This window comes from Mustela erminea, chromosome 17, assembly GCF_009829155.1.
Source record: "Mustela erminea isolate mMusErm1 chromosome 17, mMusErm1.Pri, whole genome shotgun sequence".
In the NCBI taxonomy this organism is placed as follows: Eukaryota; Metazoa; Chordata; class Mammalia; order Carnivora; family Mustelidae; genus Mustela; species Mustela erminea.
Genome location: NC_045630.1, coordinates 30609382 through 30630936, shown reverse-complemented (window position 1 = coordinate 30630936; position 21555 = coordinate 30609382). Strand labels below are relative to the sequence as shown.

The 21555-nt window shown below is 50.9% G+C and overlaps 1 protein-coding gene across 1 annotated transcript in view; it reads left to right on the top strand.

The window, feature by feature from the left end:
- Window positions 1-13898: 13898 nt before the first annotated feature.
- CNIH3 (cornichon family AMPA receptor auxiliary protein 3) overlaps window positions 13899-21555 on the top strand; it is a 91893-nt gene continuing 84236 nt past the window's right edge. Inside the window, exon 1 of the mRNA XM_032319105.1 lies at window positions 13899-14664. Within this exon, the coding sequence (XP_032174996.1) occupies window positions 14584-14664 (81 nt within the window). The 5' untranslated portion in view covers window positions 13899-14583. The remainder of the gene's footprint in view (window positions 14665-21555) is intronic.

Below are 21555 nucleotides of genomic sequence, written 5' to 3'. Positions count from 1 at the left end.
CAGAGGTCCCTCTACTTGCTGAGTGGGGTGCTGCCAGGTTTGTGAGCTCATTGATAAAGCCGGTTGGATCTTTGGATGTACTCAGCTGAACTTTGATTTTTAACAACAGCCTGTGGGTCAGGAGGAGGGCTAACAGCCTGCACTTGTGTTTGGAGTCTGAGACGGGGAGGGGGGTGGGTCTCGAGGGACAGAACCTAGAACCTGTGGGGTCTGATGCCATCTCCCGAGATACAGTATCAGAATTGAGTTAATTGTAGGACACACAGCTCGTGTTGCAGAAACTGCTTGACGTGGGGGACAGCCTCCCATTCGGAGAGGGAAGTTGACCTCTGAACGATCTGCTGCTCTGTGTGGGATGAGTGTTGGAACCTCCAAGGGGCTCTCATGACTCTGATGATCTGGGGACTTTGGGGACTTGTGAGCAAGTTCTTTGCTTCCCTGGGAAGCTGCCGCCTGCTGAGAGAAAGTCTGGCTTTTGGCACGTGGGGAGACACAGGATGGAGGCAGAGGTGGGGTGATGCCACTGCAGACCAAGGAGGGCCGGGAATCACTAGAGGCTGGAAGGGGCCAGGGGCGGGGAGTCCTCCTATAGAGACTGGGAGGGGGTGTGCCCCTGCCAACCACCCCCGCCCTGGGCTTCAGACTTCCTGCCCCCAGAACCCTGAGAAAATTCATTTCTGTAGTTCTAGGGCCCCCAGTCTTTGGGACTTCATGAGGGCACCCCTGGGAGATGAACACTGTATGGGAGCGCTAGGCAGGGCTGGCACTTTGGGCCATATTTCTGGTTCCCCGCGTTCTGCACACTACCTTGCGTCCTGCAATCTCCGTGGGCCGGGTAGGGGTGCAGTCGTGAAGAAGGAGCCAGGGGTCGGGACCAAGGAGGACACAGAGGAAGGCCAGCCACCTAGGACCTCAGCCCTGGGGCACAGCAGCCCAGGACACTGGTGGGACCAGCCACAGCGGGGACATCCGTGTCCAGAAGAGGTCAGGGGACAGCCTGTGGACCATAGGCCCCTGTGGGGTGCTGTCAAGACAGGACATGTGCCCCTGCCCGTGTCCCCCTTCCATATGAGAAGGAAGCGGCTGTGTGGCCAGAGCCCCTCTGGAAACAGGATGTAGACCTTTTAAACTTGGAAAATGAGTGAATATTTACCTGAAAGCAACATTTCCAGCCACCAAAAGCCTGAGGCTAAGGCTCCTGGAAAAACCCGGGAGTGTGTATGTTGTCACTGGGGATGGAGCACAAGAAAAGACTGGTTATAGAAAATGTATTTATAGTTTTTGCATATTTGAGTTTTAGAATATAAAGTCTGCTCTACCCTTCAGTATTTACCATATTCTGTGTTTTTTCCCTCCCATGTTTGCTTCCTCCATTAAACTGTGAACTCTCCGCAGGTAGAAATGGTGTTCTGCCTTTTGGGATATCTGTGTCCCTGAGACCTAACGGGACAGCCCTGACACACAGTCTAGTCTCATCAACTGTCTGTTGCCTGAATGACAATGTTCAAAGTGTCACTGGATGGCTCAGTAGGTGGAGCGTGTGACTCTTGATTTCGGGGTTGTGAGTTTGAACCCCACGTGGAACGTGAAGATTACCTAAAAGTAAGAAATCTTAAAAAAAACTGTGTAAGTAGCATTTCCTCTCATTTTCCCTCAATATCTTTCTTTCAAGTTTTATTTATTTATTTTTTTCAGTTTTGTTGAGCGATCACTGACATATTGCACTCTGGGAGTCCAACATGGGCAACAGAAGATGTGATATAGGTACAATGCCATGAAATGGTCATTACAAAGAGATCGGTTAACACTGATCATAGTTACAATTTGCCACAGAGTTACGGTTTTTCTTCTCATGATGACAACTTTGAAGATTCATTCTCTTAGCAACTTCCGAATCTATAACACAGTGCTGTTAATTACACTCCCTAAGCCGTATCCGCTCCCCCAGGACTTCTTATCTTGAACCTGGAGGTTTGTATCTTTGGACCCCGTCCCTCATTTCTTTTTTAAATTTTAAACAGTGTCCAGGCTTTCTTAGGGCCTTTGCCTTGGATGCACACTCGGCGAGATCATGAGGACTGGGGTGCAGGCCCAGGCTCCAGGAGCTGGGAGGACAGCGCTGGCTCTAGGGAGTACGTCTGTATGAGTTCCTGTTTGGGACCTCTGCTAGCACAGGACTGTGGCCCTGTGGCAGGGTTTTCTGCGCCTGTCAGTACATCAGAGATGAAGGAGAAGTATTTTTCAGAAACAGCATAGTTTCTAGTAGTATCTTTACGGCTACTTTAGCAAAAAAAAAAAAAAAATTATTTAAAACTCCTATAGTGTAAATTAATTCAGATGTAAATAACCATTCAGACAACCACGGAATTTGACAAGCAGAGGTGTCTGCCAACATGTCCCGAGTAATTAACTCGATTTTTGCACTTTTTTTTTTCATTTTGCTGGCAGCACCAGGAAAAACTTACTTAGTTCTTAGTTCTGAGTTGATGATGCTGATTCTAGGAGTCAAAAGAAGACTTGGGGGTTTGGGTGGCTGCTTCTCAGGCTCTGGAGCCTGCTGGCCCAACCTGCTGCCCTGAGAGCTTGCTTGGTCAGTTCGGAAGCTCTGTTAGCATCAAGCCTTGGGCCACCCCACCTGCTTCTCCCTGACCCACCTTTGTTTGGAGCCATCACAAGGGCTGTATGATGACTCTCCGCCTCCCAGATCCCCCCTTGGGATCCATTCAGAGGTCTAGGCTCTGAGATGAAAGGCTGGAAGGCAACCCTTACTGCTCAGGAGACCTGCCTGGGTCTGCTGTCGCCTCGCCTTGGCCAGACGATCAGGCAAATGGGGTTGTTGACTGTTCCCAGGCAAAAGCTCCATGCGCTGCTATGCACGGGGGTGGGGGTGGGGGGGTTCCCGGCCACTCCTTGCTCTCCTCCTCTTTGAGGCCCTAGGAAGGGATGATGTGGTGACATCATTACTGTCAGTTGACATTTGAATCAGAATAACGGAGCCTCCATAACTCCCTGCCCTTGCCCTATGACCATTCTGCATCTTAACTGTGAGCGTGGGGCTACATGTGCCCCTGTCTTCCCGGCACAGCCCTTGGCCCTTCCTTGTCACACCTGCCCCCAGGGGAAGGGTCCGCCGGGACTCCTGGCCTCTGTGTCTGTAGCCTGCTAGGGCTTTGGTTCTCTGTTTATGAGTGTGGGTTTCCATGGAAGACTTAGAGGGTCTTGCTGCAGAAACAGCTCCTCCCCTACAGTTACACGTGCCGAGACGTGATGTGGGGAGGCTGGAAAAGGCAGGACTCTGACTTCCCCTGAAGCTGTTTTCGTTTGGTTCAGGCCTTGGCATTCAAGACCTGTTATGCTTCCCATCTCACTCTGTTAGCCCAACAGTTCTAGCCCGAGGTCTGTGAAAGAGCACCCATGTCGGCACCCTGCGCCCCTTTCCTTCCCTGAGTCCTGCCTGTGCTTCCAGCTGTGGCTGAAGGGTCAGCTCCTCCATAAAGTTCCTCCTCTATTTCAAGTCGTGTATAATGTGGAGGATTAGTCCAGGCTCTCTGTGAGGTGCGGTGTTTTGGAACCAGCTGTGTGGTCAGCTCGCCTGGGTTTGAATCCTGGCCCCTCTGTCTACCAGCTGTGTTTCCCTGGCAAAGTTAACTGACGTCTCTGTACCGCTGGGCCTTACAAATGGCGTAGGGGACGGGTTTGTTCTCAGTACAGAGAGATGGGTTTCTTGGAGGCCCATTTCAAAGGATCAGGGGAGACCACCGATTCATCAGGCCTGCCCATCTTGATACCCACTCCCTGCCCTGCACACCCGGAATGCAAAAGATGGCGTGGTTCCAACTGGGGAACTTCTGTTTTTAGGCCCCACCTATCAAACTATAAGATAGCCCATTTGTGGGGCACCTGGCTGGCTCAGTTGTTTGATCGTCTGTCTTCAGCTCAGGTCATGATCTCAGGGTCCTAGGATTGAACCCTGCCTCGGACTCCCTGCTCAGTGGAGAGTTTGCTTCTCCCTCTGCCCCTCCTCCACCTCCCCACTCGTGCCCACTCTCTCTCTCTCTCTCTCAAATGCATAAATAAAATCTTAAAAAACCCACCAGCCCATTTGTGCTGTCAAAGACTTAGCTGCTAAGTGTCTTTGCATCCCTAGGCCTCCCTGTCTTAGAAATCAGGCTTCCAAGTGGGACAGATATGGACATGAATCCCAATTGACCCTACAGTCTTCTGTGTGACCTCAGGCAAGCGCTTCACCTCTCCGAGTCTCTGGTTTCCCGCCGGTGAAAGGGAGATGCTGATACACACACGGCAGAGTGAGAGGATGAAGGGAGACAAGGCGCGGCAAGGGCTGGCCCCAGGGCCTGGTGCCTGGAAGCAGTTGGCACTGACTGAATAACCACGATGTAGGGGCGCCTGGTGGCTCCGTCGGTTACGTGTTCGACTCTCATTCTCATCTCAGGTTCGGACCTCAGGGTGGTGAATTCACGCCCAGCATGGAGCCTACTTAAGAAGTAACCACAGTTCACAGATTGCTCTCCCAGAGGCTCAACGGTTGTCGTCTTTCCCTGCTGGGGTCACCGCCACGAGTGGTGCTCATTCAGATGCAGCTGTGGGGACTTCCTCCATCCTGCGTGTGCACGGGGGAGGGGGTTGTGCATGATCATGCCTGTGCATGTGTGTATGTGTGCACACACCCGGTACATGTGTGTGCATACACATGGGCGTGTGTGTCGTGCGCACTGCACGCACGTGTGTGCGTATGCAGACACTGATCTAAGCAACGCTTTCAGAAACCCTTCATACAAACGGAGAATACAGTTTGTATTACTGATAACTGATGAAGGGACTCACAGCTTTCTAAGCCCAAGTTCTGGGGGAGCAGAGAGGGCGCGGATAAGGCTGCAGAACTTGGCCAGAAGAGAGGCTTCTTGGGGCCCATGGGAGTTGGGGTTTGGGGAGGAGGGTGGGAATGGAAAGGAAATCATGACAGCGATACTCAGACTGTAAAATTAGGCCCAACATTCATCTTGAGAGTTACAGACTCATTCCCTGTGAGGCTAGACTTTCTAGCCTCAGATTTTCTGCAGGACGCCTGAGACCGTCCCTCAGAATGGCACAGCGCTCCCAGCGTGGGGAGGCAGGGGGAGATTTGTCACATATGACCCCAAAGCCTGAGTCCTCAAGTTTCCTATCCGAATTCTCAAGTAGAACAAAACAAGGGGCGGCACAGTGGGGTCATGTCAATAGTCACCCTGCCCCAGACCCCAGAGAATTCCTGCCGTGTGTCTGGAAAGGGATCGGGGCGGGGGGCGCTGTGGGAATTAGAGCAAACGGGAATTATGGGATCTGGAGGCACAGCTTATCTAAACTACAGGAGCATTTGCTTTACTGGACGCTTTCCCTTTCTAGAAGCTGTGAGTTCTGTCCACAGTGGGCTCCACGTTAAAAAGGTCGTTTGGTGAATAAAGGACTTTCGCAATTATCACTGTACAACCAGCAACGCCCAACCTCAGCTGCTTGAAAACAGCAGCTAGTCTTTATCTGTTCATGACTCAGCTCTGGACTGAGCTCCGCTGGGCACGGTCTCTGCTCCACGTGGTGTTGGGAGCACTTATCAAGGGTTCGAGGCTGGAAGAGCCAAAGTCTTCCCCAGTGCAGTGGCGGAGCCCCGTGATCAGAGACTGGGGCCCAGCGGGGCCTCTCTGTCCTCAAGGAACGTATTTCCTGAGTCGGATTGACTTACTAATTTTTGATCGCCTTCAATCCATGGAGCTTTGCAAATGTAGTTTCACAAAGTAACAATATTTAATCAACGGAAAATTCACTGTGCTTCTTGTGTCATCCCTTTAAGTAATTTACTAAGGTATTCGAAGAGCTTTCTTAGGATTTATAATTTGCTTTGTTTCAAGTGGTATAACATATTTCTTTGTTTCTTTGTGGTTTCTTTGACTTATCCTTAGCTTAATTACTTAATTACTTTATTGAGTGTTGAATTAAATTGATTTAACAGAAACACTTATTTCTTATAAAGTGAGAGAACAGAAATATCTTTATTATATATCATCATATGTATATATCATTATGTCATTATATCATTTATATATATAAAAATATCATCATTATTGTTTACTAAAGCTTATTCTCTAAATTCTTTTGTCATTTTCCAAATGTTCACTCTTGTTTTACAGGTTACAGTAAAGTGAATATAAAATCTCCATGCTCTCTCTCGCTCTGTCTCTCAAATAAATAAGTAAATAAATAAAAAACGAAATCTTTAAAAAATAAAAAAATAAAATCTCTAAATTCTTTTTGCATTACACCGTTACAGGCTGCCCATCAAGATTCAGATAGTCTTTCAATTTTTAACCTTTATTTTAAACAATTTTATTTATTCATTTGAGAGAGAGAGAGAGACAGAGAGAGTGCAAGCAGGGGGAGAGGCAGAGGGAGAAGCAGACCCCTAGCTGACGTGGGAGCAGGACATGGGGCTCGATCCCAGGACCTGGAGATCATGACCTGAGACGAAGGTAGATGCTTAACCATCTGAACCACCCAGGTGCCCCTCAATTCTTAATCTTTATCCCCAGATTATCATGGCACTGAATTCTGTGTATTTGACGTATGGTATTTGTTGTGGACCCAAAACTTGAACCCTGAACCCCTAGTGTGGGTATATTTGGGGGTGGGGACTATACAGAGGTGGATATCAGTTAAGTGGGGTCACAATGGGGCCATAATCTGATAGCCCTGGTATCCCTGTAAGAAGAGAAGGAGACCACAGATCCCTCCTCCTCTTTGGATGCATGCACAGAAGAAAGGCATGTGGGGGCACAGCAGGCAGCCTGGGGGAGGGGCTCTCACCAGAAACTATATTCCGGGCACCTTGACCTTGGACACCCAGCATCCAGGACTGTGAGAAGATAAAATTCTTCTGTTTGGGCCACCAAAGTCTGTGACATTTTGTTACAGCAGTCAGAGCAGGCTAATACAGTAATAAATATAAAGCTTACCAAGAAAAAATTTAAAGTGGTTTATTGAATTTACATGCTTGATTGTATCACCCGGGGATAACTGAATACAGTGACTTAATCAATTTTTAAATTTAAATTTAAAACATTTAGATATGCTTCTAAAATGCTGTCTGAAATGCCAGACTTTCTCCCTAACATAGAGATATCAGCCCCGCCTGAACAAAAGATTTCTACAGATATATTTCTCATTGATGCCATTTTTCTCAAACATTGACAATAATGTTCTGTCATGATTTCAGAAATGATTCCTTACAAACTTCAAAGACCACCAACATTCAATTTAAATTTCTCATTTTAAGATAAATTATTACTTGGAGGGGGTGGGTGGGCTGGGGTGGCTGGGTGATGCACACTGGGGAGGGTATGTGCTATGGTGAACACTGTGAAGTGTGTAAGACCGATGAATCATAGACCTGTACCCCTGAAACAAATAATACATTATATGTTAATAAAAAATAAATTATTACTATGCTTTTATGCAAAACACTGAAGTTTCATAGAAAATGAATATTTTACTGTCTTGATTTATAAACAAATAACTTGTTTTCTCCTTTCATGAGATACATGTTTTCCAATAAGAGGGACGATAGGGATTGCAGTGTATGTTTATCTAGGTCGTACTCTCTCTTAAATGGCTGTTGAGTAGTTCATGTTTGGAAATGCTCTATCATATTTAAGCCGACGGTGGCTAGTGTTCATATTTTCAGGGCATTTTCTTAATATTTTTAGTCATTTTATCAACATTTCAAACATTTAAATTTAGCAGTTCTGTTCTTTCAAGTGCATTATTGTGTGAAACAGATCTCTGGACTGTTTTTCTTATTGAGAATTACCATCATCTGATGAAACCGTGAGCTTTGGGAGAATGTGATCTGCCCTTAAACTCAGCCCTGTTTGCCTCCCTGGCATCCAGGAGATGCTCGTATTTTTGTTAAAAACGCTAAAATTAGGGGCGCCTGGCTGGCTGAGTGCGTTGAGCCTCCACCTTCAGGTTAGGTCATGATCTCAGGGTCCTGGAATGGAACCCCACATCGGGCTCTCTGCTTGGTGGGGACCTGCTTCCTCCTCTCTCTCTGCCTGCCTCTCTGCCTACTTGTGATCTCTCTCTGTCAAATAAATAAATGAAATCTTTTAAAAAAATGCTCAAATTATTATGAAGTGTTGAGTTATTTTGTCATAATTTCATGTATTATGTGATTTTGTAGTAATTGTTGTGTGTGTGGGAGCTGGGAGTGTGGGAGAAGGGGCTCTGGACTGTGATTCACTGCCAGTATCACTCTTCGTTCTCTGCAGACTCGGAAGATAGAGGTGGACCATATTTAAGTGAACAGTAACAAACGGATCCACATTTCATTTTCTTTCATCGGTTCACCTTTAATATTCTATAGGTAAATTCTGAAATGCAGAAATACTGGAACACTGCATTTAGCCCTTGCACAAACGTAGTGACTGTTGGAGTCAGTGGCAGGTGAGGGCCAGGGAGAGATCTGGGAGTCAAGAGTCGGTGCACCCTGGGACACACGAGCCTGTCTTGGTGTGCTCACCATGGGCCCCTGTCACAGCTTCTGACAGTTGGTGAAACAATCAATGGATGAGTTTCACTTAGAACTTCATTATTTATTAATTTTCCCATCCACAACCATAACCGTTATGCTATTTACCAATCAGAACAGAAACTTTCAAGACAACCAGACCATCCCTGCTGCAGTTATACTAGTGAATTTTGGCTGAATACAACTTCGAGGTGGAAAGTTGAAGATCTCAGAAGTCAAAGATCTTTCCAGTTCTGGAGAGATTCTGGGAGATGCCCCTCTGGGGTGAGACGAGAGGGGAGAATGACTCTGCCAATGACCAGGAGGAGGTGGGGAGCAAAGTCTTGTAGACGGGAAGGAGGCTGAAGTTGGGGTTCTGGAAGAGAGGAGACCCCTCTATGCTGTTTGACCCCCAGGACTCGGGGAGGAGGCAAGACCTCACAGACACAGCTGTGTGGTGCCCAGGAAGGGTGCACCTGGGCATAGGGGCTCCCAGCACTCCAGCTAGGAGGGAGCAGAAGGCCAGAGGTCAGAGGACCCGGGGCCAGGCCAGTTGGGATGGCAGCAGGAAGCAGGGTGGGCAGATGAGCAGTGGCAGAGAGAGGATCTGCCCAGTGTTTGGTGGAGGGAAGCCCCCTAGATCTCATGGGGAACCCCGGCAAACGTGATACTGAATTCCTTGCTAGTCAAGTGGGAAGAGGACACACGGTTAGATTTCAGTTATTTTAAAGAAAATGGAGAGGGGATTGATCCAGTACTCTCAAATCTGTAATTCAGACTTAGCTCGCCCACGCAAGTGCACATGTGCCACGCAAGTGGGCATGGTCCAGAGTCAGACAAGCCAGCCCACAGAGATGGAGGCCCGCACAGCAAAAGACAGGGGCTTCCTGAATACGGTCACTGTGCTCAGCATGGAGCTCTCAATGGCAGACATTCAGCTTAGAAAAATTAGTGTTGGATAAATTACATGAAAGAAAATGGTTAAAAAACCCTAAGGGTGAGAGGTGCCTCGAGGGAAAATCTTTACATTCTGGATGGAACAAACGAGACCCAAATACAATTTGGGTCAACCAGGAAGCACGTGTGGCAAAATATTGACGGTTGTGGAATGTGGGTGATAACGGAGGAGAATGTTCACTCTACCCCTTTGTCTACCTCTCTACACATTTGAAAAAAATTTTAAATATTTTATTCATTCAGAGAGTGTGCACACAAGTTGGGGAGGGGCAAAGGGAGAGGGAGAAGCAGACTCCCCGCTGAACACGGAACTGAGGGTTCATCCAAGGACCCTGAGATTATGACCTGAGCCGAAATCAAGAGTTGGACTGACTGAGCCACCCAGGCGCCCCTACACTGGAAAGTTTTATGAGAGAAAATCCCACTAATGGGTAGGGAAGAAATGTGAACATCCAAAAGGCCACCCAAAACCTTTTTTTCTTTGCCTTACTATTTGATAAAGGCCAGAATGAGAAAAGACTCATCTCAGACTCACTTGCAATAAGGGATGGCAGCCGAGTGTCCGAATGCTGGCCAATCAAATGGAAGAGATCCTTCAGGAGGATTTCCATTACTTTCCGAAAAAACATGCCTTCGTAGGCTGAAATCTTTTGGCTCTTTTCTTTTGTCCTGCCCACAACATGGATGGAGATGCAGCAACCTTTTTGTGACCATGAGAACCAAATCCATGTGCTAAGCATAGTAAGTCAGGAAGGTAAAAGGAGTTGGGGACAGTAATGGTGTCAAGGAGCTGCTATATCAGACCTGAACTGATTATCTGATTTCCTCTTGCATTAGGAAAACATCCACCCCCCATTATTAAACCATGGTATCGGTTAAGAATTGTGATGGGGCACCTGGGTGGCTCAGTGGGTTAAGCGTCTGCCTTTGGCTCAGGTCATGATCTCAGGGTCCTGGGATCGAGCCCCACATTGGGCTCTCTGATCAGCGGGGAGCCTGCTTCCCCCTCTCTCTCTACCTGCCTCTCTGCCTACTTGTGATCTCTCTCTCTGTCAAATAAATATATAAAATCTTAAAAAAAAAAAAAAGAATTGTGTTTACCTCTAAGAGAACTCCTTACTCTCGAGCCTTAAAAAAAGTCAGAAGTTTTATTGTCTCACATTGTTAGAAGCCAGAGAATAGGAAATTCAGGGCTTGTTTGGTGGCTTTGTCATGTTGTCAATGGTACTTCCTCCATCTTTTTAGCTTTTCCATTCTTAATGTGTTGATTTCTTCCTCATTGTCACAATATGGCTTCTGTACCTCCCTATATCATATCTGCATTCCAGGCAAAGAAAAGTGTATATCTCCTGAGCTCAAACAGTGTCAAATGGCTGCTTGTGGCTGCATGGTGGTTAGGAAAAAAAAAAAAAAAAAAAAAAAAGCAATTTCCTTTTCAATGTCTACAGTTGGTGAAACAATGTAGGTTGGTCTCTCAACATCCTTTCCTCAATACTTTTTCTCCTGCCTTCCTCTACTGTGTCACGGGCAGTTCTTCTCCTCTTTCCTCTCCCAGCACTCTCTTGTGAAGGAGTTATTTATAACCTCACCAATGAGGCTGGGAATCTTTCAAGTCCCTGACAGTTCTCACCACCACTAAATAACATTTGTTGAATTAATAAACTGTAACTACGTGCGGTTCTTATTTTCTGAGATTCTACTACCCCAGATAATTCTGCAGTTGAAGACACAAGATAAAGTAGGGCTGGGGAAAGCTCAAGAAAAACAGAGGCTAAAGTATGTATGGAACTTTGAAAGTCAGAGTGGTAGGATAATGGATTCAATTTTTGTTTGCTTGATATTTTATTTTGATGAAGACACTCCTGATTCCAGTAATGCTGAGCTAGGTCATTCAGACCAATCCTCCCACTAAAAACAATTTAAAAAGCTGAATAAAGTCTAAAAACATCTTCTGAAAAGCACCAAAGACAACCCAGAGAGTAAGGAATTACTGTGGCCAAATTCTGAGGGTGGGTGAGATCCAGAGCCGTTGACCTAGCACTGGGAGACAGTTTTGCCCCTGGGCAAAAGATTAGCATTTGCTAATCTGGAGGAAGGGCAGGAAGGAGTCTGAATTAGGATTTTAGTGCTTTGTAGGGCTTTGGGGCAAAAGCCAAGTTCCAAGGGCTACGAGGGTTTGGGGCTTGATAACCACCTGCTTTGGCCGGATATCTAAAAGGATCACTCCTCGTGAATAAGGGTAAATTGAGAAAACCAGCCCTGAAACAGACGACGGTATTCTTGTTACCCTAGAAAATCTCAAACCCTGCATTTGGAGCAAGAAAATTCTAGAATGTTCGTGTCCCCCACTTACCTGGCAAAAGATGTAGAAAATCCTCCTTGAGGAAAGAGGACATCATCTTAGTTCTCGAATTTCTGCAAAGAACTTAAAAAAAAAACCAAACCAAAAAACCAAACCTGCTTAACACACAATAAAAACCTTGTGGATATCAGAGGAGCGAGGACCCCACAAGCACGAGCCCCCAGAAGCAAAAGACAATAGATCAAACCCGAAGGAACTCAAAATACTGCAACGATCACATCTCCCTGTGATATTTTCTTACTGTTTTGGTGGCACATAACTTGTATGGTATAATTACAACCTTAGTAACTGATATAAAGGAATGGTTGATATACAATGAAAAGCAAACAGAGCTAGAAGGCAGCACAGCCCCATGGTGTCGATGGTGTCTGAGAGCGGCCAACTCTGGTGTTCGTTTTATCCTTTTTCATTTCCGTATTTTCTAAATTTTCTTGAACGAGAATTTATACTAGAAGACATACAAGTAAAAGAGAAAGTGATAAAGAGTGTAGCCCAGAGTGGGGCTGGATTCACAGGTGCAAAACATCCTCAGTTGCCCAAGGTCCTGTGGCCAGAAGGGCCTCATACTTGGATGAATGCTCTGCTGCTTCTATCTTGAGATTCTTAAGAATTTTGAACAGGGAACTCTACATTTCCATTTTGTACTTGGCCTCCCCAGTCCTGCATAGCCCTCACCCAGAGGCAGTTGAATGCTGATCGGTGGACCCTCTGTCAACAGCCACTGGGCTGGTCTGTTTTCTGTACTTCCCATTGAAAGGTGTCTAGTTTCTGAGTTGAAGGTGTGCCCACACAGCTGCAAGAACACGGAGGTATGGAGGAAAGCCCCCTGGGGCAGGAGCATGCAGGTCTCATCCTCGCTCTGTCTTGGCGAGTCTAGGACTAGCTCTCTCTAAGTCCTTCCGTTTATCTCCAGAGCCACTGGAGTCATAACTGTGCATGGCGATTAACACACCCGGCTCAGAATTGATCAACAACTATTTATTTAGCATGCACTCTGCAAGACAGCAGGAGCTCCGAGACCCACTCTCACCATGTGCTGAAATGACTGGAAATCGCTTACAAAGGAAACATGGCACGTTTCCAAGATGCTGGGCCACTGGGGCAAAGTGTGTAGACTATAACCCTACGCCATAGGGAACGTGTAGCCAGGCCCAGCCCCCCCCACCCAGGTTCTTTCCTTATGTTTCCATTTAAACCCTTGACATAGATTGGAGTAGGCATAGCCACTTTTTTTTTCAGATAAGAAAACCGAGGTTTAAAGAGGTTATAAGGGGCGCCTGGGTTACTCAGTGGGTTAAGCCTCTGCCTTCGGCTCAGGTCATGATCTCAGGGTTCTGGGATCAAACCCCCACATCGGGCTCTCTGCTCAGCAGGGAGTCTGCTTCCCCCCTCTCTCTGACTGCCTCTCTGCCTACATGTGGTCTCTCTCTCTGTGTCAAATAAAGAAATAAAAAAATCTTAAAAAAAAAAAAAGAGGTTAAGAAACTTTCACGAAAGGGTCCAACTCCAAAAGCGTATGCTCTGGACAGTTCCACTGGACCTACACCAATAATAGTCAACGTGGCTGCCTTTCAGCCCAGACAGGGTCTGGGTCTCCCAACCGCAAGTCAGATAGCGGGGTGAGGGGGCGCTCCGAGGGAAAATCGCCCCTGGGGGACTTTGCAGGGGCTGGGGCAGCGCGGCCAACGCGGCCCCACGTGAAGGGCACTACAGGAGCAGTGTTGGGGCCCAAGGGCTCGTCCCGCGTCCCCAGCCACACAGGGCCGGCCCACTCGGGCGACGCTGCGAGCACCGGCGGCGGCGGCCGCGGCGGGGCGCGAGTACGCACGGTCCCCTCCCGCAGCTCCCACCTCCTCAGACGCACGTGTTCCGAGTCCCCGCCCGCGCCGCCTGCCGCAGGTGTCCTGGGAGAGGCGGACGCGCATAGCGCGGACGCCCCCGCCGTAGATCCGCGGGCGGGGTGGGGGGGGGCGGCGCTCGCAGCAGCGGGAGCCCGGGGCCGAGGCACAGGCGGCGGCGGCGGCAGCAGCAGGTGGAGCGAGCTCGGAGGCGGGCGCGGCTCCCGGCCTGAGACCCGCCGCTGCGGCCCCCGGGGAGCAGGCAGGCCCGCGGGGCCCGGAGCCCTGTGCGCCCGGTCCACCCTGGTTGCCGGGAAGGTCGGGTCGCCGCGCGGGGCTCCCGCGCCTGCGACCCCCGCAAGACCTGTGCTCGCGGGAGGGAGCGCCGGCGGCTCTGGGATCTGGGAGGAGCTCGCGGGGAGGCGCGGGAGGGTCCCGGGTGGCGCTCCCGCCTCTCCTCGGACTCCGGCGCGGGAAGCCGCGGCTCTTCGGGCGCTGGAGCTGGTCGCGCGGCCCTCGCCGGGTTTGCCTCGGAGGCTCTCTGGCTGCACTGGTCTGCACGAGTTTTCTACTGACTGGTTTCCTCGATTTGGGGACTGTTCCCGCCAGCGACGCCGGAGCACCGGGCCGTGAGTCCGCGGGCGGGCGGACTGGCGTCCCCCCCGCCGCAGCTTCGGGATCCCGGCGCTGACCGCCGCCCCTGACCCTCGAGGCTCCCCTGCTGGCCTGCCTCCTCCCAGCCTCCCGCCTCGACGCAAGGGACCTAGCCTGCCCCTCTAGGAGGGAGGGCGGTCCTCAAGTGGCGCTGGCCTCCGAGGACCTTCTTGGTGTGCGGCGGGACTGGGGTGTGCTCGGCCCCGCCGCTGGCCATGGCCTTCACTTTCGCTGCTTTCTGCTACATGCTGTCCCTGGTGCTGTGCGCCGCGCTCATCTTCTTCGCCATCTGGCACGTGAGTAACCGGCAGCGGCTTCGCTCTTTCTTTTAGCCCCGTTCCTCCCTTCCTTCCCCGCTTTCTCTGAAGTACACCTGACCGTGGAGCTAGGGGCGGACGGCGCCAGCCGCCGCGCACCTACAGGATGGACCCTCGGCCGGTCCGGTCCCGGGTCAGGGGGACAGTTAAGGGCATCCCGAATCCGCGGCGCGCGCGCCCTTGGTGCCTGGCTGCTGGCGGGGGGCGGAGGGAGCGCTGGTTCCCTGGCGAGGCCCCAGTGCTGGGCCCGCGGCACGCGGCGGCGCCCCCGCCTACCCTGCTTCTTCCTACCCGCGGGGAGCGAAGGAGCGGCGCCGCTGCCGTCCCGGCAATTAGTCGAGTAACTGTAACAATTAAACATTGAAAATGTCAGCGTCTGCGGTGGGTTGCGTTTAGACACGTTTGGAGACAAAACGGAGACACCACAGGAGCGCGGTTGGAGAGGGCGCGCAGTGAGCGGGGCCTGGAGGAGACGGGACCAGCGGCGGGGATCGCCTGCCCCGTGGGGGAGAGGCCCCGGCGGGCCACGAGTTTCCCCCTCCTCCGCTGTCCCCGGGCCCAGCCACAAAGTCGCTGCAAGGCCCCGCGCAGGTGGCAGACTCCCCGCTCCAGCGTCCCGCGGTCCTTCCTGGGCTGCGCCCGGCTGGGAGCAGTGGAGGTGGGCCCGGGTTCTGCAGGTGCAGTGGGGGTCTAGGACGTGCAGCACTTCTGCTTAAGGGGAGGGGGAGGCCGCAGTACAGATCGGTGCCACACTTGGCAAGCGCTCCCAGGGGCCCCTTCTCTGAGGGCCCCTTGCCCTCGCCAGCGGGGAGCTGGTGGGTAGAAGAACAGCGGAAGTCTGGAGTTCCAGACTGAGCCCGCAGATTGCAACCTCACCGACCTGCGAGTCTGGGGGTGGACAGGGACCCTGGCAGGGGTTCCTGGAGGCTAGTCTCTGTCTCGGACCAGCCTTCCAGAGCTCGTGTGCAGGGGCAGTTGCCCCACGGGAAGAGCTGCAGGCTGGGTGGGATGCTGGTGTTTCCTGGGGCAATTTCTGGAGTGAGAGGATTTATCTCAAGAACGAACTAAGCTAGAGCAGGTCCTGTTACAGGGCTTCCCAGGAGTGAGGAGAAGGAACAGGTTAACACTTCCTTTCACATCCCCAAAGCGAGAGTTGACCTAGGTGGTCCCCAGGCTTCCTCTTGCATCTAGATTGTGCAAGTCTGTGAATCAGTTGGTTTAGGAAGGTGGAGGAGCGTTGGAGAAGAAATTCAGACACAGGAATTTCTGGGCTGATCAAAAAATCAGGCGGTGAAAGTGATGGGATTTTGTGGTCTCTCCTCTGTCCCCGGATTCTGGGTCTAATTCTTTTTGCAGAAAGGAGCCTAGGGGTTGTTGACATTGTTAAGGGAGAATGAAACTCTACCTAATTTAGAATAAATAGGGGTGCAGAACAGATTACACCCAAACAGTGCGGCACGTACCTGCCCGTGTGTTTCAGTGGAGCTTTCTGTGTTTCCCCGGATCTGGGGAGTTATTCGGATTCCAGAAGGCTAACAACTCCCCTTTCGGCAATACTTCAGCCGCTGTTTCTTTATGTTTTTGTCTTGGCCAGAGGGTGGCGGGTAGCCGTGAGCTCCATCAAACTGTCAGCCCCAGGAGCAGAGCAGGTAACCAGCAAGAAGAATTTCCTCTCCCTCAGGGAAGATAATAAATAATTCAAGAGCAGATTAATTAAGTGGATGGTGTGTGCAGCTGGTTGACCTGTGAATCGAAGCTGGCCGGTGGGGTGATTCCCGTCAGCCTCCCTTCAGGTTTCAGGCGCGCACCCCCTTGTCCGGGGAATAGTTCGAATGCTGGCGGGTCCTGACCAGCTTCCCAGTGGGAGTGTCGTGTCAAGATTCCAGTTTCTGATAATAAAAAGAACCTGTGCTCTTTGAATTCCGATTATGAAGAGCGTGGCCAAGTCTCCAGCTTCTGTTCTTTCCTGTATATTTTCCTTCCCGCTGCCTCAGAATCAAACAGCCCAGAGCCTCCCCATGTTGATTTGGCTCCCAAGCATTGAAAGGGGAAATCGATGCACATGTGGTGTGTGTGGGTGTTGCCAATAGGGTGGTAATTACTTCCATGAAAGTTTAGGCTGTGCGTTTGCTTTGCTGGCTTCTTATCTTCCTTATATATTTTTTTGATCTGATAAGCCATATCGATTGCTTAGCTTATTGTAACATCCCCAGAGAATACAAGGTGCACTTAGCAATATACTACAGTTAAAAATCCTGCCAGTCGCTGTGTGTTGGTTCTAAGACAGGAAGACGGCACTTACTTAATGATACACGCCTTCCTAGAGGGAATGATAGTAGCTACCACTTAAGGACCGAGTCCCACCAGCCAGTTCTAGGCACTCAGTGAGGACCTGTCACATGTCCCTCTAGGTGTTTACTTCCCCTGGAGGCCCAGGGGAAAGGGGGTTGTGGCCATATCCACATTGCTTTCCGGTCTTGTGTTTTACTTTGAAAATTTATTTGCATCTGTTTTCAAATGAAAGGAATTTGAATGGCAGATTAATTTTTTAATCAACCACTATTTGCCACATTTGGAACATTCAGAATAAAAGTGAGGGTGTGATTTTCTTTTGGGGTGTGTGTGTGTGTGTGTGTGTGTGTGTGTGTGGCTGTGCATGCCTTCAGGCACATGGTTTCTGCTCCTGGAAGTCCTTCATTCCTCACAGCTGGCATTTTATAGATCCAGGGAACTGTGGATCAGAGAGGTCATGAAACTTGCCCGAGGTTGCACAGCTGGTGTGTGCTGGAGCTGGGATTTGAGCCGCACCTGAGCCTGGTGTGCCCATGTCGTCTTTCTAACTCAAGTCACTATCTTTGGCTTGTTTAACTTTGATAATAGTAGCTAATGTTTTTACACAGTGGATTACCTTTCTGTATAAATGAAATATTTGGGTCCAGAATTTCTGATTGGAGTTATAACAACAGAAACGACTGACACATTATATATCCTTTGAAAAAAGAGGAGATCCTATTTCAGTCTTTAAAAATCTAGTATTTCTGCTTATAAAATGATACAGGTTCCTTGCTGAAAAATTTGAACATACATATATGGAACAAAGTCACCATTAATCATGTTCTCCAGAAAAGATTTGGGGGTTTCTTCTTCCAAACATTACATATCCATGTATCTTAAAAAATTGCATATGGGGGCACCTGGGTGGCTCAGTCGGTTAAGCCTCTGCTTTTGTCTCAGGTCATGATCTCAGGGTCCTGGGATCGAGCCCCAAATCAGGCTCTCTGCTCCGTGGGGAGCCTGCTTCCCCCTCTCTCTCTGCCTGCCTCTCTGCCTACTTGTGATCTCTCTCTCTCTGTGTCAAATGAATAAATTAAAAAAAATTGCATATGGATGTTTAGGAGGAAGCAAGGTGTTCTGAAGAGTTTCAAATGTGAAATGATTTCTCTTTCCAGACAATATAAAATGAACAGTGTTTACTGACAAGAGCACACTCAGCTCTGCCTTGGCCTTTTGCAGGCGGTCGCATTTATATAAATATAGATGAAACCATTCTTGGATCAAAGACCCATTTCAGATTTTTAGCTTTCAAAGTTTTTTTTTTTTTTTTCATTTGTTATTTAAATACACAGAGTCACTTGTAAGGCCTCTGAATTTTGACAAGATACAAATAAAATGAATTCCTGATAATATTTCTTTGGACTCCGGACAGCATTTTGCTGTGGGAGGGCCTGCAGGGGCCCCAGCAGATGATAACAGCACGTACTGACGAGACGCAGTTTTGCTGGGCAGGACAGTGTCCTGGTGGAGCCCGGCGGCCAGTCCCAGCCTGCCGCAGATCCCGCCCTGGGGACCTGGTGCCCCTCCCAGTCTCTCTTTTCCATCTGGAGAAAGGACGTAGTTGACGTGATGTGGTGGGCTGCCTGGGGTTGGACTGGCCTGGCTTTGGAGGACTCCACTTTGGTCTGCTCAGCAGGCGGAGCTGAGAGGTCAGCGACGCTCCCTTCTGCCAGGGACGGCCTGTGCCCTCTGGCATCTCTATGCCCGATGTGGGGTGCGGAAGGAAGCTCCCCCTTATCGGGGTCCCCCTAGTTCTCTAGAGCTGAAGGGCACTGCTGGGCTTGTGCAAGGGGCTCAGCAAATACCCCGGGGATGATTTCTTGTTCTCTTCTGGCTGACATGGTGACTCATTTCTGAATTGGCTTCTGGCTACTTCTCTGGGATTGTTCCCTGGGTGGTTTGAGCACATGCATTTTCTGCAGTAGCCTGGCCTTTTGGAACCCTGGAATCTGTTACTTTTACAACAGAAGACTGGCCACGAGCAGAGGTGTGAGGGCCCATCTCGAACCTAGCAGTTCTCTTGTGGGGCATAGCCTGGGGACAAGTGCTGGCTGTTCCCGGAAAGCGTGCCTTCAGTAAGCGGTGACATCAGTGCTGCCTCGTGTCCCCTGGCTGTTGACGGCCTCCAGCCTCTGGTTTGTCCGCTGCCCCCACTCAGGCTGGAGAGAGGAAGGAGGGTGTAGAATTCAAGGAGGCACTGGGCCCTATCCCCACTGCTTGGTGACGTTCGGGGCCTGGTTGGGTGGGATGTTGTGGGGGAGGGGCGCACTGTGACATTTGACTTTGAGGTCTGCGTTCCTGAACAGACAGTAAAGGCAGAGACTGTTGGGAAGCCTTTGCCAGGTAACGCCTGAAGCCAGCTGGGCAGAGTCCCCTCCTGAATCACGAGGACTGGTGACCTGGCTTCTCTCCTGTCCAGCAACTGTACCCCTGCCTGCGGCTCTGCACGGGGGTCTCCCCTACGCTCGCCTTCTGCTGCTCCCCCTCCCAGTATGTCAGCAAACCAGTTCCCCTGGCACCCCGCTCCTTTGGAAATGTGCTGGGCGGTTAGAGCCCTTGCCAGCTCTCCCTGGGATGTCGTTCTGCCTCTGTCGGCCACTCCCCCAGGGTCCTGCCAGGCCCTGGCATCTGTCACAGTCATGGGCCTCCTCTGTGTCTCCCACCTTTCCGGGGGAGGGGGCAGGGCCCTCCACATTCTGTTGTTTGGTCGAGGCCCTGTGTGACCAGGACCGTTTCCTGTGTTCCACCCTGTGCCCCCGGACCTCACCGACCTCCAGCCAACTCTCACCATGGCTCTTGGTCCCTTGTGCCCACGGTCCCCTAGGAAACCACTCGGCCCCTGTCTGCCATCTGCCTGTGCCCAGGGCTGCTGGCGCGGGTGATGTATGGCTCAGTCCTGGACCTCCAGCAGGCTCCTGGCCGGTTCTTTCAGCTCTCGTGATGCTGTTCCAGATCCTTGGCATTTTCCCAGAGCCCCCAAAGCCCCATACCCTCTCCCAGACTTCAATTCCAGTTGACAGAGAAGGTGGGGTTACTGGCAGGGACACCTGGGCACCTGGCCCGTCCCCGAGCTGCTGAGTCTGCCAGCACCGGTCTCCTTCCCTCTTGGACTCAGAAGCGTCTCTCCCGTCGGGAGGCCAGCCCCTCCCCTGTGGGCTCCCAGGGGACATCACCCATCATGGCCCCCAGCTCCTGTGTCCTCAGCCGCTGCCCTCCGCTGGTCCATCCTTGCTGTCCCTGAACTCACAGGCCAGCTGCTTTGTGCTGGGCCCTCCCGATGCTGCCGGCCTTTTCCTTTGCAGACTGGTTTTGCCTCCCCGTTCCCTCTTTATTCTTGTAGCAAATGTTCAGAAAAGCACCAAGACTGAAAAGCCTTCTGCTCCCGCCATCCAGAATCAGCAAATGTTAGCGTTTTGCCACTTGAGTGTCTTAACCACCTTATTTAAGGCAATGTGTTTTCCCGTTGGCTCTGCCTCGCGCCCCGCCTATTCTTGGCTCTGCTCTCGGCAAAAGCTCTGGTGGCCTGTCTCCCAGTGCCATTCAGGGCTCCACTGTGGCTTGTCCATGGCCTTGGGCTCAGGTGACCAGTCTCCCAATGCCATACAGGACTCCTCCGTGGTGTGTCCATGGCCTCGAGGTGCTGGCCCACATCCTCCTTGTGGCTCTTCCTCCCTTGCCCCCATCCCAAAGTGCCAGTGCCCTTGACCCCGTAGATCGTGTATGGGGCTATCTGCCCCACAGCCTGGGTCGTGCCCTCCTCCACCCCAGTGATTGCCTGCAGTGCCCGTTAGTCCATTAGTGTCGCCTCTGGCTGCCCCACGTACACCTGGCCCAGGCCTTCTCCTGCCCTTTCTCAGGATGCACGCCCCTTCTGGAGCAGCACCCTTGGTTAAATCTCACCGGAATGACTTCCCTGCCCCAGCTTCTAGGAGAGAACTTTTGAGCTCCTCATGTCATCCTCATACTAAACACTTTTTCTGGCTGCTAGGGCCTGCAGGGTCTGGGCCTAGGTCATGCTTTGACCACTTGGCTTCAATGTTCCCGACATTCTCAGCTTCTTGTAGTTCCTAGCACGGGCTGTCCTGTAGCTCAGCAGAGCTCAGTGGCTCTGCCCCGTCCCAGCCTCTGTCCTCAGCAATGCCTGGCTGTCTTGGTCCCTGACCCCGCCATGCTGGTACCCTGGTCTGAGCCCCTCTGTTGCACTCGTCCCCAGGGATTGCTTTGGATTGTTAGCCCTTCTGGGGCAGGAACTACCACCCTCACTTGTAGCCTGAGGTGCCCCTCACCCTCCACAGAAGTGTCTCTATGGTCAGAGCCCAGGGAGGGTAGAAGACACAAATCCAGGATCTGGGTGATTGCCTGCACCAGCCAAGGTCCGCAGACTCTTCCTCAGTGAATGGTTTCCCCGATTTATCTGGTGCTTATTAAAAGTGCACTCATGGAGCCTGGCCGGGTGGTAGGAGCACATCTGAGCTCAGCCCGGCATCCCTGGGGTGGGGGAGACACTCGACGGGGCACCCAAGTCTGGAGGGCCAC